The sequence below is a fragment of the Leptonychotes weddellii genome, chromosome 5, assembly GCF_054177405.1.
Source record: "Leptonychotes weddellii isolate Sample4059 chromosome 5, ASM5417740v2, whole genome shotgun sequence".
In the NCBI taxonomy this organism is placed as follows: domain Eukaryota; kingdom Metazoa; phylum Chordata; class Mammalia; order Carnivora; family Phocidae; genus Leptonychotes; species Leptonychotes weddellii.
In genome coordinates, this window is record NC_138373.1 from 16,514,176 (window position 1) to 16,531,071 (window position 16,896).

At 56.3% G+C, this 16,896-nt stretch overlaps 1 protein-coding gene across 1 annotated transcript in view; it reads left to right on the forward strand.

Moving 5' to 3' along the window:
• Positions 1–16,896, forward strand: part of GTF3C1 (general transcription factor IIIC subunit 1) — a 70,950-nt gene that overhangs the window by 26,378 nt on the left and 27,676 nt on the right. The window contains exons 7-15 of the mRNA XM_006746717.3: positions 3,572–3,739; positions 5,559–5,674; positions 6,754–7,060; positions 7,692–7,909; positions 10,081–10,217; positions 11,218–11,371; positions 13,762–13,865; positions 15,026–15,207; positions 16,619–16,894. Of these exons, the coding sequence (XP_006746780.2) occupies positions 3,572–3,739; positions 5,559–5,674; positions 6,754–7,060; positions 7,692–7,909; positions 10,081–10,217; positions 11,218–11,371; positions 13,762–13,865; positions 15,026–15,207; positions 16,619–16,894 (1,662 nt within the window). The remainder of the gene's footprint in view (positions 1–3,571; positions 3,740–5,558; positions 5,675–6,753; positions 7,061–7,691; positions 7,910–10,080; positions 10,218–11,217; positions 11,372–13,761; positions 13,866–15,025; positions 15,208–16,618; positions 16,895–16,896) is intronic.

Consider the following 16,896-nt stretch of genomic DNA (forward strand, 5'->3'; position numbering starts at 1 on the left):
AGTAAGCCCTGCACCTGGGCATCCGTGGTTGCTATTAACAGGCCTGTGATTCCTCCGATAAGGGTTGCTGGTCACTGAGGTGGCAGACACAAGTTTGGGTAAAGGATCGGGGTTTCCTTGTCTGATGGATCCAGTGCTGTTGGGATTCGTGGCAGGGAAATCAGCCATGCTGTGTGGGATGGGCAGAGCTGCAGACCCCGTGGCCCCAGACCTCACCAGCAGCCATCTGGATGGCCTTCTGGAAGCACAGCGGCCTCGCGCTGAGCCCAGTCTGAGCTGCTTGAGCCGAACCCTCCACTGAAAGTACACTGTCATGGGGCTTACAGGGGCCTCCAGCCTCAGACTGTGCGATTTGAGGGGTCAGTTCCCTTAAGGCCCACGACACAGCAAGGGCTCGCTGGTAGGGTCAACTGCTGCATGCCCCCCTCCACAGACATCCTGTCCGGACATCTTACTGCTAACGCGGGGGTAGAGAACCTCGGCCTCTCACTTTGCGGAGCTGAACACAAAGAGCTCTGCTCAGTCATTTCCCCAGAGTCTCAGGTCTTGGAGCTGAGATGAACCGTGTCTGTGTGACCCTGGAGCCCAGCTTGGTCCCGGTGCTCCTCTGTAGGTCCGGCCATCCTGGCTGCCGCCAGCGGGGCCATCAGGACAAGGCTGTGACGGTGGACGGGCATCGAGTGCTGTCGAAGCAGAGGGGAGCCCGGGTGCCGACTGGAGGCTGTGAGGAGCAGAAGCGGGAAGGCCGAGAGGGGTTTCCTTCCTGGCCCTTTGGATCCACGAGGGTGTAGTAGCCTTTCTCCCCTACCACCTGTGCTGATGTTGAGCGCTGCCAGGTGTATCTTTTTCGTGGCCGGTTAATCTCTTAAGGAAGTTAAAACGGGGTGGAAGACCTACGCCGGGCTGTTGCTGAGCGTGCCGGTCTGCCGCCGCTACGTGCTGCATTGGGCCACCGCTCCCGCAGAAGCCAGCGTTCCCCGCCCCAGGTCACCCACTGCGCTCGGTCACATGGATGCCTCTGAATTAGGGGCTGAATGTCATCCGAGGTTTTGGACCTGGGCTCGGAAGCCAGACTGCCTGGTAAATCCCAGCTCCTCCCTTGCTAAGGAGCAGGAGCTTGGGCAAATGCCTTAGCTCCTGGTGTCCTCAAGTGGGGAACGGGATGGTAGCCGCCACCTCCTCAGGCCGCGGTGAGGACCAGCTTGTATATTAACACGGAGAGCTTCGATCGGTGTCCGGCACGCTGCATGCGTTCAAGCAATGGTAATCGTTTTTATGTTAGGAGCAGTCTCTGCGGGCCCTGTCTGAGAGGCGAGAGGGGGGCTGAAAGGCGTGGGAGGGGCTTGGGTAGAGAACGGGGGATGGAGGGAGACCGAGTGGGGAGTGACTCGGTGGTTGGTGTTCTGCCTCTGTGTTGGTGTGCTGGCTACTAGGAGGAAATCCCAATGAACCATGCAGTTCTGGTCACTTGAGCCTTGAAATAATTTTCACCCATACAGGCGGGCCCAAGGCTCCCCTCGTCGCCATGCCTCCCCTCCTGGTCGTTTTAGGCTCCCATTTGGGGAGGGAGAAATGGAGGGAGAGTACAGGGGAGGGACCCCGAGCAAAGGGCAGAGCCTTGGGAAGCAGGAGAACGTGAGAGGGCCTGGCAGGTGTGGAAGCCAGGGCTGTGACGTCATGTTTCTTCTCTTGAAAAATCACGAACGGGGCGGGGGGTGGGTACTTCCTGTCACCGTGAAGAGTGCAGGCAAATCAGCACCAGCCTGAGGCTTCCCACACTTCTGCAACCATTTGCCCTAGGCCTGCCCTCCGGGTGGGTTCTGCTGGATCGGCCTAGGCTGGACCCTGCTCTGAGGGTAAGTCTGATGAGTTCAGGGCCCTGAGATGCATTACCGTTTGTGAGTTTCACCTGCAAGCCACATGCTCTGCCCCACTTGGGGTATTGTGCCTGCTCTTGCCCAGGGGTCAGTCTGCAGTGCTCGGTGCAAGCATTTCCCACCCCACGGGAAGGCCCTTGGTGGCCACAGCTCCTGCGCAGAGGCACTGGGTGGCAGAGACCAGCTTTACTGCGGCCCCCTCCTTGTACTGGTACCTGGGTTATGCCCCTCGGTGTCCAGGGGGAGAAACCATCTGCATCCCTGCTCTAACAATTGCTGCAGACTTAGTGACTGCAAACAGCACTGTTCTATGGTTTCACAATTCTGGAAGTCTGAGATGGGTTTCCTAGGGCTAAACTCAACAATGTCAGCAGGGCTTTGCTCCTTCGGCAGGCTCTAGGAGAGAACCTGTTTCTTGGCCATTTCCAGTTTCTTCAGGCCCCCTGCATTCCTTGGCTCCTACTCTCTCCCTCCACCTTCAAAGCCAGCAGCCTGGCATCTTCCAGTCTCTTGCTCTGATCTTCCTGCCTCCCTCTCTAAAGGACTCTGACATTGGCCCACCCGGATTCTCCAGGATAAGACCATCCCCACAGCAAAAAGCCTTAACTCACTCACGCCTGCAAGTCCCTCTTGCCACAGAGGGTAACATATTCGCAGGCTCCAGGTTGCGGGACTTGGCCGCCCTCGAGGGGTCCTTATTCTGCCCCCACCACACTCCAATGTCCTAGCACCTCTTAGTGAGGGATCATTTCTTCCGCAGTGGAGACCTGTGACGCCGCCCGAGTACCTTTGCCCTTGTTGCTTACAAGCTCCAGAGAGCTTGGGCAAGTCATGTCGTCCTCTGAACCTCAGTTTCCCCATCTATATAATGCCTCCTGGCATTGTCAGGATCACACAAGTGAGTTCGCGCTAGTAAACTGTTGAGGATGTTTTTGCTCTCCCTTGCAGCTTTTCTCTTGGTACAGCCATGGCCCAAGCTTGTTACTTTTCTCACATGGTGCTTGCGTGGGTTGGGTGTGGGCGCATTGTGAGTGTCTGAAGGGCCGCGCTAGCCCACAGAGCGGTGGCTTGTTGGTGCCCAACCGCTCAGTCCCTCACTGTTTGTGTGGTTCTGGAAAGCTAGTGCACAGAGTGCTGTGTGGACCTCTTCGGGCTGGCAGCTTTTGCCTCCTTCTGGAGTTTTCTTGGAATAAATTCCCACTCTTGGCATCACTGGTGAAAGCCTTCCAGCAATGCGCTCAGAGGGTTCTAGAACGCGTTTACCCTGCCGCCGCGACTTACTGGCAGTGGGTCTCCCCTTAAAAGGGGAGAAGTGGCTTTCACCCTTTGGGCAGCGCTGCTCGTGTGCTGGGCACCGTGCTGGGTGCTGGGGAGCCGGCGTGGACAGACGGCCCGCTTCCTCCTGTCGCAGAGCTTGTCTCGAGCAGGAGAAGGCTGCTGTTTGGTTAATAGGACTGACGCAGCGCCTCATTATTCTTCTCATTTGCATTTCCTTGTTTACTAATTATACGGAACACAGAACGGTTCTATGGAGGACACGTTCAGGTCTCGTGCCCCGGGACGTGCCGTTTTCAATATTCTGAACTCCATCCGTTCCTGGGTCTCTGTCTCAGCTCTGCCCCCGGCCCCTGCTCCGCCCCCCCGCAAGCAGTGTTCTGCTCATTGCTAGAAAACATGCCACGTTGCGTTCCTAGGGACGGACGTCATGGTGCGCTGCCTCAGGCTGCTGAAGGAATTTAAACGGAAGGTCGAGGATGACCATGACCAGGACGACGATGAGGATGAGGAGGTCATCTCCAAGGCAGTGCCCCCGGTGGACATCGTGTACGAGCGGGACATGCTCACGCAGACCTACGAACTCAGTAGGTCCCATGCGCGTGCACCTGCGGGTGTGTGACTCCCGCGCGCCGCGGGTCCAGAGATGTGTTGCCCACGTGGCGAAGGAGAGGCCTGTGTTGTTGAGAGTGGGAAGCGGCGGGGAGCCCCATGGTTCCCTGGAAGGGTCAGGCTTTGGGTCGGATCTGAGCGTGGTAGAACGGTAGCAAGGTCTCTGAGCCTCCGTTCCCACATCTGTACACAGGGGATGATATGCACCCCAGCGCATAAGGGGGACTGAGTGAGGAGTAGAATCAGAATGTCAGTGTAGGGCCTCCCCTGTGGAAAGCCCTCAGAAGCTGAGCCATTAATACAACAGTGCAAAGATTCAAGAGCCACCCCCCATCTTATGAAATTGGTCCAGACTTAATGCAAGCTTGGAGTCTAGTGATGGCGGGGGGGTGGGTAATCCTCTTTCCCCACTCCTCGCCCTTTCCCTAGACCCCCTAGAATCCACTAAGACAGCAGTGACCCAGAGCCGTAGATGGGGTGGCCGCGGGTCCCTGTGGGGAGGAGGACAGAGGAGGTGCAGTGGCCGCGGGACACGAGTCAGCAACTGGTACGAAGCCACACTGGTGAATCACCACAGCCTTTTTGAGGGGCTTTTTGGCATTTTTTATCAACTCTTAATATCACTCCAAATGGGTTCCTCAGAACACAGTTTGGGAAAAGCTGCCCTTAACCCTGTCATGCCCCCTTTGAGCACGTTACTAGTTTGATATGGTGATACATCCTTGTCCCCTTTTTTGATTTTTTTTTTTTGAGAGAAAGTGCAAGTGTGCACTTGGTTTGGGGGGTGGGGGAAGAAGAGGGGGAGAGAGAATCTTAAGCAGGCTCCACACCCAGCATGGAGCCCAGCTTTGGACCCGATCTCACAACCCTGAGATCATGACCCGAGCTGAAATCAAGAGTCGGACGCTTAACCGACTGAGCCACCCAGGCGCCCCGTCCTTCATTCTGATGTTTATTTTTGTGCAAGTACAAGGCTGCAAGCTCTCCTTTATCCAGACGGCTCATACCCGGCAGCCTCAAGTGTGCACTGCAGCAGGAAATAAAGCGGGAACTGTTTTCTGAACACAGAGCTTTGCTGAAAAGCCTGCCCTGTGGTTCGTGCACTTTGGCGGGGGGGGGGGGGGGGGCCTCCTGCCATGCCTGCCCCCATGCCTACCAGACTCCATCCTGGAGTTCCCAGTCCCAGAGCCACTAAGTGAATTTCAGAGGGCTTCTTGGAGGCACAGACAGTGACAGCACGTAGTAGGGCAGCAGCTGCCAAAGTAGAGGGAGCCGGTAATAGAGCACAGTCGCCTGCTGCTCACCTACTGCGGTGCCCGGCGGCATCTGGTCCCCCGGCCCACTGGCCGGCAGCTGTGACGGGCCGCTCTGGCATCGGGGTTCGGAATGCCTCTGAGTCTGCCCAGAAAGCCAGGGAAACGGACAAAAGTTCTTAATTAAAATTTTTTTAAAAAAACAGGATCCGTTTCATGTATCTGGCAAAGTCCCCGGGGAAGAGCGAGCTCCCTGCTGCTGGGCAAAAGCGATGGCACCGGAGCTGACCACATCTGCAGCCGGGCACTTGCCATCTACTGTTCTGACGGGGAGGAGGCAGCACCAAAGCATTAGGTTTTGGGGGGAGTGTTCAAGGGTCCTTGGTAGGGCAGGGAGAGAGGAGATAGATTGTATTCTGCGTGTTGGTTCCACCACATTGACGAGTCTGGGCTTCACGAGGGTGGGGGGAGTGGACGTGGCCTTGTGCAGGAGGGCTCCTTCGCAGAGGCCGAGGCTCACACCTTATATCGTTTCCCACAGTTGAGCGCAGAGGCACAAAAGGAATCTCCCAAGCTGAAATCCGAGTGGCTATGAATGTGGGAAAGCTGGAAGCAAGAATGCTGTGTCGTCTTCTTCAGAGATTCAAGGTTGTCAAGGTAACATCACGAGTCATGCGCATGCTTCATAGCGTCTGGGCGCGCACGGGGCGTGATAGCCAAGGGCTGTCTCAGCCGGTCTCGGTGGCAGGTGGCTGCACACAGGCACGTCATGTCGTCCCCCCCACCCCACCTCCCGCCGACTCCCTGACACTGGTTTTTGTTGGTTTTCACTTTTTAAAAACAGAATGAGTCTTCAGCTCTGAAAAGTCAGCAGGAGATGTGGCCGTGTGGGGGGCATAGCCGTGTGGGGACTCCCAGGAAGCTGGCTAACCTCCTGCAGCCCCTTTAGTCAAAGCAGGTGCTGTCCGGGGGCCCTCTCCACTCAGGCCTCCCTCTCTCTCCTCACTTGCCTGGCTCCTGGGGACAGCGAGTTGGCTGACCGAACGCGTCTGCTGGTCCCCTTTCAGAACTCATGCCTGCATTCCAGCCCTATCCTTCCCTCTCTTCTTGCCAACATTTTGACCATTTTGCTGGAAGGCTGGATTACAGTCGAGCTAATGATTGCAGAACGCTTGGCGTGTGCCTTGGCATGAGCTTGGCATATAGAAGATGTTGCTCTTCCTGCCATTAAGGGCCCGGGGAAGCCCCTTTTCCCCTGTTCCGGAAGATAAGAATGAGTGTGGGTTGGTGATGGCCTCATCCTCCGCCCCCAAGGCAAGGGCCGCATGGAGCTGGTGACCTCCAGTCCGTGACAACATTTCTGAACCCTCGAATCCTGCATAGCTAACACTCACTGCTCCCTAACCATTTCCTGTAGGTCTAGTCCCGTGTCAGGCACTGGGGAGTTGGAGAGGGCCAAGTTAGGACCCTGCCCTCAAGGAGCTCACGGTTCCGTAGAGCAGACACACGCTCAGGATTGCAGTGTGGAAAACCCATCTCCAACAGGCCTGTGGAAGCAGCACCTGAGAAATGAGCAGACAGGAAGACAGTGAGGGAACGTCAGCGGGGCCGACGCGGGGCCCCGGTGGTGACAGGGGAGGTGCAGGAAAGATCAGGAAGCAGCCCCCGCTCACCCACATGCCTGAGTGTTGTCATGCGCTCCAAATGTGATTGAACACATCTCATATCCCCACTAGGGGTTCATGGAAGATGAAGGACGTCAGCGGACCACCAAGTACATCTCCTGCGTGTTTGCAGAAGAGAGCGATCTGAGCCGGCAGTACAAAAGGGAGAAAGCTCGGAGCCAGCTGCTGACCACAGTGAGCCTGGCCTCGGTGCAGGAGGAGTCACTCGTGCCTGAAGGGGAGGACACGTTCCTCTCCGAGTCCGACAGCGAGGAGGAGGGCCGCAGCAAGAGGAAAGGCAGAGTGTCCCAGAGTGACGGGAAGGCCTGCCTGAACGCCAGTCTCGGGACCCAGCCTCATCAGTCCACCTCAGCAAAGGGTAGGGGGTGCCCTCGGGGTCGGGGGGTGGGGAGGGCGGGTGAGGCTGGGGGCGCGTGTGTGCCCTCCATCTGAGCTGCTGCCGATCCCGCCCGGCTCTGGGAATGTTCAGAAAACAGCCCATTCGGTTTAGCGGACACCTGAGGATCTCCTTGGTGCTGTCCTAACTGGGGACCTGTTGGTGTCACATGATCACATAATCCTAAATTTGGAGGAGACGGTCATGTGGTCTGTCTCCTGGCTGCTTGCAAGTCAGTCCTCCTTGGCCAATGTTCATTTTGTTTTGTTGTGTTTTTACTAGTAAGGGGATGCGATCCAGTCAACTTCCTCCGTCCCCTACCCTCCAGCCATCTGACGAGCCCTCAAGTTTTTAGTTGAGTTAGAACTTTGTTAAACGTGTGGCGGGTGGAGCCCACGACAAGTTTGCAGGTCTGGCGTCCAGCCAGGCAGGGCAGTGGGGCGGGGAGGGGCACCCACACTGCTCACTTGGTCCTGCCCCCGAGTCCTCCAACCAGCCGCATGGAATCCTGGGCCCGCGTGGGGCTGGTCTGGCTGCCGAGGGTAAGTGCCCTTCTTGGTGGCCCTTGAGGGGGCCACAGTTCGCTCATGCTCCCCCCGCCCCTCCACTGCAGGGGGCTGGAAAGTCGGAAACCTCCACCCACAGAAGAAGCAACTGCCTTCCTCCCTGGGGGCGGCTGAGGAGAAACGCTGCCAGAGCTCCGTGAGCAGGGATGGCCCGCAGGACCCCGGCAGCTCTGCAGACCCCGGCGTGTCCTTCGGCTCCCGCTGCACGAAGAGCAGCAGCGGTGACATAACTGTGATCGAAGAGGTCAGGCTTGAGAACCCAAAGGTGAGTGCTCATGGTGGGGTGCGCCCTTTCTCCGACGGGCCGCTGACAGGCAGAGCTCGGCCTTCTCAGTTCTGTGCGCCCGAGTCACAGCAACTGCAGCAAAGCCAGTGAGGGTGCGAGCACTGCGTGCTGAGTGCTCCCAGCCAGAAAGCGGCGCTGTTGTTTACACGGCCTTGTCATTTCCAATCACTCACTCTTTCTGTTGAAGTTTATTTTGGAAGGAACATTTGTTTAGATGAGCGGTTCTTCCCACTCTCGGCCGACTTAGCCTCCCCGGGGACATCTGACATGTCTGGACGGGGCATGTCTACTGGTCACGGCTGGGGGAGCGGGGGCCACCGGCGTCTGGGAGGTGGAGACCAGGGGGTGCTGCTTAGTCTAGAATGTGCAGGGACAGCCCACAGGGGAGAGTTAGCCGGCCCCAGATGTCAGCAGTGCCCGCGCCGAGAAGCCCTGCCTTAGATGAACGGCCGGTATCATTTGCCATGACAGGAAGGTAATTATAAAATAGATCAAAGAAAACCCAAACTGTTCAGTACGTTCTGGCCAGATATTATTGGGTGTCACCGCGTTAAAGACGCGATAGAATCAAATGCTTTCCATCAGCGTACTTAGAAGGATTAAAAAGGCCATTGACACAGGAGCGCCACTCTTGTGATGGGATTCAGTTCACCTTATGCTGTCCTTTGTCACTTGAACACGTCCCCTGCGCTTCAGAAGCACGGTGTCAGGACGAGGCAGCTTGCGCAGGGCACAGCTGGGATCGGGGCGGCTTTACATACTGGTCTTGCTCTTTCGTGGAGGCCTCACGGCACCCCTGTCAGAGCAATGTCGGCTCTGGGCCGGGGCAAAACGGGGAGGTCCCTGGGGAGTGGGCGACTTGCCTGCCCGGCAGATGCAGAGTGGGGACAAGAACCCATGTGTGTGGAGCTCCCCCCTTGCTTCTCCCTCACTGGTGTGGAGGCCTCTGCTCTTGGTACCAGCCTTACGGCAGAAGCGATGGAGCGTGGGATTCGAAGGCTTTCCCTGGATTTTTCTAGAAACTCTCAACCCCTTCCTCGCCTTTGGATGCCATAACTTCTCAAGTCCCGGCTGGGACTGTGTCTCACTGAAGAAGCTAGGCCTGCCAGCAGGTGGATCCCAGCAGGTTCCGGAGGGTCTGCCTACCTTGCTCACCTCCCTACCCCCTTGGCACCTTCTGATCAGGCTCACATGTCTCCAGTAGCACGCACGCTCCGTCCAGGTCCTAGAATGCCTTTGCCTGGCTCAGCTCTTTCTCTTCCTCTTCCTCTTAGAAATCTGTTCCCAAAGTAAGAGCAGAATGCTGTCCTTCTTTCTGCCTTGTGCTGAGAAGAAGGTGTGAAGGCCATATCTGGAGGGCCATTGGTAGAGCACCTCTTTACCTTGCTCTCCAGCCGCCCCCCTCCCCCCCGCCGGCAGGTGGCCCATGTACTCATGCGGCTCCCCTCCAGAATGTTTGCTCTAGTGCAGGAGAGCACAGAGGTCTTTCTCTTGGGCCTCTTCTTGAATCTTGAGCCCTTTTGAGCTGGTTCCCCTTCAGGAAAGAACCGTGCCTCTCCTGAAGCCCTGGCCCTCAGCAGGGAAGTGATCTGAGGCTAGCTGTTCTGACACTAGCAGCAAGCAGCCTCCTCGAGCTTGGTCTCATTCTCCTGAAAGCGCTGCTTCAAGTGAGGAGGGCATCCAGCGCAGGAGGCCCTGGGCCACCGTGGGGTGCTCATTTGTGCCAAGTGATTTGCAAGGAGTATGTTGGAGTCAGGATTTCCCTTCCCTTCAGGGGACACACGGGGGTTTTAATAGATCTGATCCAAGGGCAAATGGAACGAGTTCACAGAAGCTCTTAGAAGACCAGAGCCATGAAGAGAACCGTGGGCATTTTGGCAGGAACGGGAGAGCGCGCGCACAGCCCTCTTCTTCTCCCTTTGTCTCATTGGGCACACATCCTAACATACCGAGGGACAACTGTGTGAACCCGGAAGCCTGCCTCTGCTTCTGTCTGATATTCCCAGAGAGTCACAGCCCTCTGGACTTTCCTTCTTGAAACGTGGGCATAGAAATTCCCTAAAGAGGCAAAGCGCACCTGCGGCGATGGTGTCTGGCCCCCTAACCTCACTGAGCCCGTTGTGTTCTTATTCTCTTGGTCCCTGCTCTAGGAGAGTGGCAGTTCCCAGAAGACGGGGAAGCATGGCCCAGGCCAAGACAAACCCCACGAAACTTACCGACTCCTCAAACGCAGGAACCTGATCATAGAAGCCGTCACCAACCTGCGCTTAATCGAGAGCTTGTTCACGTAAGGAGCCGTCTGTCTGTCTTGCACTAACAGTAAATCTCAGGCCAGCTCGTTATCACAAGCCACAGATGTGACCGAGAGGCTTCTGAGTCTTCCTCTGCTGCATAGATTCTCACGGCATCCCTGTGTGGTAGAAAGGATTTAGCACTTGTTCTAGTGATTCGGGAAGTGTAGACGTTGAGGAACATCGAGCCCCTAGACGGGGAGAGAGTGAGTGAGCGAGAAGTGGAAGGTGGGGAAAGGGCAGGGCCCCTCTCTTTCCTTGGAGAAGAAACTTAGGCAAATAATCGCATCAGCTTATAAACTGTTCTTAGTTCTGCATGGAGCCTCTGGTTCAAACGCAGTCTGATACGAAAGCAAAAACAGATGCAGGTAGAGCTTCTGTGTCTGGGGTGGCTCTGTGCACGTAGATGCTCCGCACTCCGATGGGGTCCTTGTGACCCACCATCACCACCGCCTCCTGGGCCGCATCTTCGGGCGTCGGAGGCACCCAGTGTCAGAGCTGCTCGAGTAGAAGAAGCCTTGTCCTTGGTCAAGGAGCCTCGTCCTAGTTCTCTAACTGGGGGCTGGGGAGACCGTGTGCAGACAGTGCTGCCTTCGTCCCCTCGTCTGTACTGTGAGGGGTTTGGCCGGGCATTGCTAATATCCTGCTGGCCCTGCCATTCAAGGATCAGTGATCTGGAAACGTCACTGCAGTGACTCGGTAAGATCTAGACAGTGAGACGCACGAGGAGAGGAATCAGAAAGAGCTGCGGACCTGAGTATTGACAGCAGAACACTGGACCGTCCTGTGTCTGGGAGTTAAATTAGCACGGAGACAGGGTGCAGACAGATCCCCATCACGGCCCCCAGGGTCCCCATCATTGTAATGAATCACGCCCTCCCGTTGGGTCCCCGGGAAGGGCACAGCATGTGAAGCTGCTGTGAGTGGCGGCTTGTCTTTAGCTACCTCATGATGAGATTATTGGGAATATTAACTTCGTATTTGGTGACACCCCAGGATTCAGAAAATGATCATGGATCAGGAGAAGCAAGAAGGTGTGTCTACCAAGTGCTGCAAGAAGTCCATTGTCCGCTTGGTGCGCAACCTGTCTGAGGAGGGCCTCCTGAGACTGTATCGGACCACGGTTATTCAGGATGGCATCAAGAAGAAGGTACGCTAGGCTCTCCGGCCGCCCACCATGCCAGCCTCATGCTGTTGGCTGTTTTCCTGTTGGGCTCCTCTTGTCCTTGTTTGTTTTCACTTGTTCCTTTTGTTGTCAGTAACTCAGTCTCCCGTTGTGCCTCCTCATCTGGGGAGCAGGGGCCGTGGGGGCAGGAAACCCAAAAGAGGAATAACTTGCTTGGACCTCAGAGCAGCACGCACAGGCCCGAGAGCAGGTGTCCATCGCCCAGGCCCGCCCTGAGTGACAGGAAGCCAAGTAGGACACACTGAAGTCCAGAGCAGTGCTGGTAGAGATTCAGCCATGTTTAGCTGGTGGAGGGTGTAGACCAGGGCATCAAGAACAATTTCCGCGGAGACTCGAGGAAACGTCCCCGAGGAAGTGACAGTGGTGACTCAGGACGCACTGCACACCTGTAGATCTTCTGGCTTCAGTTTGTCTGTTCCTGTGAAATTTAAAGTTGGGGGCCATTCCCGTAGCACCTGGAGCTCAGCGGTCTGCATGTATGCTAAGACTTGCGTTTTTCAGGGTCGGAGGAATTAGAGCCCCGCCGGGCTCGGGGACCAGAGGGAAGGTGCTGCGGGGACAGGCACTGGTAATTGCCTCACCCTTTCTTTCTGGCTGCGTTGCAAATATCTGCCTTAAGAAAGCTGTGCTTTGATGTGGTGTTTCCTTAATAAGCTGGCAAGGTCATTTCATTTTTTTACTTTATTTTTTGGAGACAGTTGAAGTTTGAGAAACACAGAGCAGCGTGAGAAATAACTTACACCGTTTCTGCCCTTCCGGGTTGGCAGCTCTCATCAGTTTTCTGTCTGCTGTTGAGTCCCCTTGACCTTGCCCTTCTCCTGTCCCCTGCAACAACCTGCCAGTCCTCCCCTGGAGCAGGCAGGGGGTCCTTGTGCTGACCTCTCTCATTGAAGGACAAAAGCCCCCACCCCTCAGCAGCAGCCCCTTAGATTTCTGTTCCTCTTCACAGAGCCGTTATTTTGGGGGGGGGGGGTAGGTAGCCTTCTCAGGATGGGGATGAGGGCAAGGAAGTCTCCGCCAGTCTAGGAGTGGCCCAGGGATCTGCTGTGTGTCCAGCTCCAGTTTGGCCTGGTGTCCACCGGGCGGAATGGAGGGGGTGGGGGCCAGAGCGCCACGAGTAAGCCCCGAGGATCCCACGACCTCAGATGTGCAGGCACCAGTGCCGGGCCTGCTGCCATTGGCACCGCTGACGTCACTGTCCTAGTAGCCTGGTGTGCCCGGCTGGGGAGGGCTGCAGTGCTGTGCATTGGCCTCCAGAGTCCGCTGAGGTAGCTCCCCGGCACTTTGTCCGGCGCACAGGGCCCGTGCTGCCGGTGGGCTGCCCGCTGACCCCCTGGAGGTACGTTGATTGGAGCTGCTGGGTGGCAGCACCCGCTTCGGCCTTTGCTCCTATGTCCTGCCCTGCCCGCTGGGCCTTCGGGGACTGGACTGACCACTGTGCAGTGGGGGAACAGGAATGCGTTGTATTTGCACCACGCTTGTAAATGCTCCAAGGTGTTGCCTCCCTGCATCTCACTGGAGCCTCACAGAAGCCCCCAAAAGTTGGCAGGGCGTTGAAGAAGGGTCCCCATTTCATAGATGAGAAGCTGGTCCCCGTCCAGGCGGTACTGCCCATTCCGTGTGACCCACCTCTCCCCATGAGGCCTGCCGGCCAGAGTCACCCATTTAGGAAACCTTACCGTGCTCTGTCCAGCCAGCGGCAGAGACGGAAGCGAACCTGGCTCTCGGGGGGCCGTGACCGTGATGCCTGCCATCTCTCGCCCGGCCACCACCCTCGCACCCTTCTGCTCACCTCCACCAAGCTGTTTCCCTTTGTCACCCCAGATGACGCACATGAAATGGTCACTACCCTAACTGTTTAGCTTCAGTACCTTGGACGAGGTGAAAGGACAAAAGCGGCTCTAAATCCTCTGCCAGTTGGTTTAGACGCACACCTGGCAGGAGTCCCACGACGGCGCTCTCAGTGAGGGCAGATTAATGAAAGCTGCTTACCTTTTCCAGATGGAAGCCCTCAGGACTCAGGAGCCACTGTGGGAAGTTCTCAGATAGCTGCGGTGGGGTGTCAGGAGCGGGCCGCAGGGCAGGCCGCACTCTTTCCAGGGCAGACGTTCCTCACCTGACCTGAGCAGCACATTTCCAGTGGCAGAGCTCTCTCGCTTGCTCACTCGAGGGATCTTGGTGCCAGAAATTGCAATGGCAAACTGTTGAGCGACGCCTTTCGCTTCGGTCTCAGATGTCTCTTGGAAACGTTAATGGACACAGATGTCAACGGGGTGGCACCCCCCGAGGAACCGAGGTGTAGAGCTAGATCTCCCTCAGCTCCTCCCCAGACTCTCCGACCTCTCACTCCGCAGGTGGATCTGGTTGTGCACCCGTCCATGGACCAGAATGACCCGCTGGTGAGAAGTGCCATCGAGCAGGTCCGTTTCCGGATCTCCAATTCCAGCACAGCAAACAGGCAAGTGGCGGCACCCCACAGGAATCCATGGAAGCTGCCTGGGTCTTTGTGTCCCTGCCTGTAGCAGTTTCCACAAACACCCTTTATTTATACTCAGGTGAGATCAGTGCATTCACTGGTTTAGGAGCAATTTCTGGATTTTTTTTTTTTTTTTTAAGAGTTTATTTATTTGAGAGAGAGAGCACAAGCTAGGGTAGCAGCAGAGGGAGAGGGAGAAGCAGACTCCCCACTGAGCAGAGAGCCCAATGCGGGGCTCAATCCCAGGACCCTGAGATCATGACCTGAGCCAAAGGCAGACGCTTAACCAACTGAGCCACCCAGGCACCCCCAATTTCTGGATTTTTAAGGAAAAAACAAAAGTCCTGTTGTTCATTCTACTCTGCCTAATGGTGTCGACAGAGCACTCCAAATCATGGGCCCTGTGAAGTGTGAAGCTCACTCAGTCTCCTAATGGCTCAGAATGAAGTCTAGTTGCCTTTCTGAGGCCTTGTCTAATTTTGTTCGTAAACCGTCTCACGGGCTGAGAAAACTCAGGGGTGGGAGAAAATTCTTAGCTGGGTTTAAACTGGAGGTGGCCAGTGGGCGGGCACAGGGCTCCACGTGGAATGCAGACCTTGGCTGGAACCAGTTGGTGATGGATTTCACATCAATTCCTGATCTCTGGCACTGTTTTTTAAATTAATTAATTTAGAGAGAGCGAGTGAGCGAGCAGGGGTGGGGGGCAGAGGGAGAAGGAGAACAAGAATCTCCAGCAGACTGCCCGCTGAGCACAGAACTCGATCTCACCACCCTGAGATCATGACCTGAGCCAAAGTCACGAGTCGGACACTTCACTGATTGAGCCACGCCCAGGTGTCCCAGATCACTGGCATTTCTGAAAGTGTCAGAGGACCCAGCACATTGGGCCTGCTTTTCTTACAAGGTAGCAGCTGCCCTGTAGGTGGGGGTGCCCTCTGCAGGTCACCACAGGCCCTGTCACCTCCAAATGTCTAGTGACCTGACACATTTTATTCATTCACATCATCTGCTTGACTCTGACAGGCAGGTGAGGTTGAAACTTCAGGGCCAAGTGGCTTCATCTGATTCCCGAGGGCAGACCCTGTCCTTCCTCCCAGTGCTCATTCTCCCAACACGCTATCGATCTTGTATTTGAACTGCAGGGTTAAAGTGCCCCAGCCTCCAGTGCCTCAAGAAGTTGAAGAAGAAAGTCAAGGAAAAGAGGGTCCGAGTGGATCAGGAGACTCTCAGTTGAATGCTTCCTCTAAACCAGAAAGTGGACGGGTGAAGAAAACTGATGAGAAAATGGGCATCACCCAGCTGAAAAATTATAACCCTGTTATAGGTAAAAAAGCAGCTCCACGTCAACATCTGGTGATGTGTCATTGGTTGTCTGCATGATGATGTTTGAGTCACTTGCTGTTCTGCGTTCTAGCACTGGGCTGTAGTCCGAAGAAGCAGGTCTGAATCGCTAGCTGGGTCATGTGGTCCCATGGCCTCCAGTGGCCTCAATTTCCCCATCTGCACAGTGGGCATGATTCTTGCCCTGCATACGTCACAAGGCTATCAGGAGACTCAGATAAAACTGTGCTAGATCGTAACGTGAGGAATTGAGTCACAAAGATGAATTCCTTCTGCTCAGTATCCTTGGGCTGGAACATCCTCTAAGCCACTAAAAACCTCTGTTGTTCCTGACCTCATAACCCTTCTGGTAGTTACAGTCACTGAAGAGTTTGGACATTTGTATAATTTTCCCAGAGTCCATTCTCTGACGGGGTTGCCTCCTCCCTGGGCCCCCAACAAGCTGCTCCGACGTGAACGCGTGCAGGGCACGTGCCGATGGCCGGGGTGGGGCTTCACACCTCTCTTGGCCATAAGCCTGCTCGTTGGCGGGGAAGGGCAGAGGTGACCTGGCAGGGTGCGGACCGTGTCCTGGTGTGGCACCCAGCCCAGCAGACCTACGATCCCAGGCGGAAGAGGCCGTTTGTGTGACCTCCCTCTCTGCGCACGCGGTCACAGCCGTGTGGCCTGCCTTCGCTCTTTCGGGCTTAGGAAGTGCAGGCTGAGGGAGGGCCCCCGGCAGGAGCAGGTGCAGGTGAGCAGCGCCCGCGCTTGCGCAGACAGAAGATGGTGAGCGTGTTCCTCCGGTGGGCATGGCGGTGGAGGAGGGCCTCCTGGCCGCCCGCCCCCGCTGCCCTGCTCCCGTGGTTCCCTGCTCCCTCACCTGTCTTCTCTCCCTGGGGAAGGCCAAGGAACGCTTTATTTGTGTCATCAAAAAAACCAGATGCTTCCAAAGAACCTAGATTTGGGGATATTTTGCACAGCCCCATCAGGCCGGGGGGCCCCGTGTGGAGGTCTGGCAGGCTCTCTCCAGGGGCACCCTCCTCCTCCCTTGCTGCACCCCATCACTGCGGCCTGGCCCTCCACTGAATGTACCGGGCGCCCGTGCATCTCCGGCACTTTGCGTTTGTCCCAGAGAGCATGTCCCCAGGTAACCTGCGTGGCCCCCCCCCCCACCTTGAAGACCTCACTCGTCCTCTAGGTGGAGTTACAGCCTTCTTCCCCCTTCCTCGCTTTGTTTTCTGATACATGATTCTAGGTGTCTCGTTATTTGTGCCCTTTGCCCTGGAAAGTAAGTTCCATGAGAGAACATTTGCTGTCTCCCTGGCACGTGGGACTCAGTGGTTCTTAGGCGAATTGATCTGAAGTGAATCTGGGAGTTCTCAAGCGCTGTCCTCCCTGCTCTCTCACCTCAGTTCCAGGACTTGGCCGCTCTCTAGGGTTTCTGCCCAAAATGCCTCGCCTGCGGGCAATACACATGTTTCTGTGGTACCTAATCTATGGGCACCCTACCGGCCACATGGGGGACAAACCGGGCCTTGGCAGTACAAGAAGAACAGGAAAGCAGAACCTGGGCAGGATGAGAGTCGCATCCTCCTCCAGAAGTGACCTAGAGGCCTCCTCTGCCCCACCCAAGGACCACCAAGATGGAACCCCCCTGGAGACTGAAGTGGAGCTCCCCACGGAGGAAGGT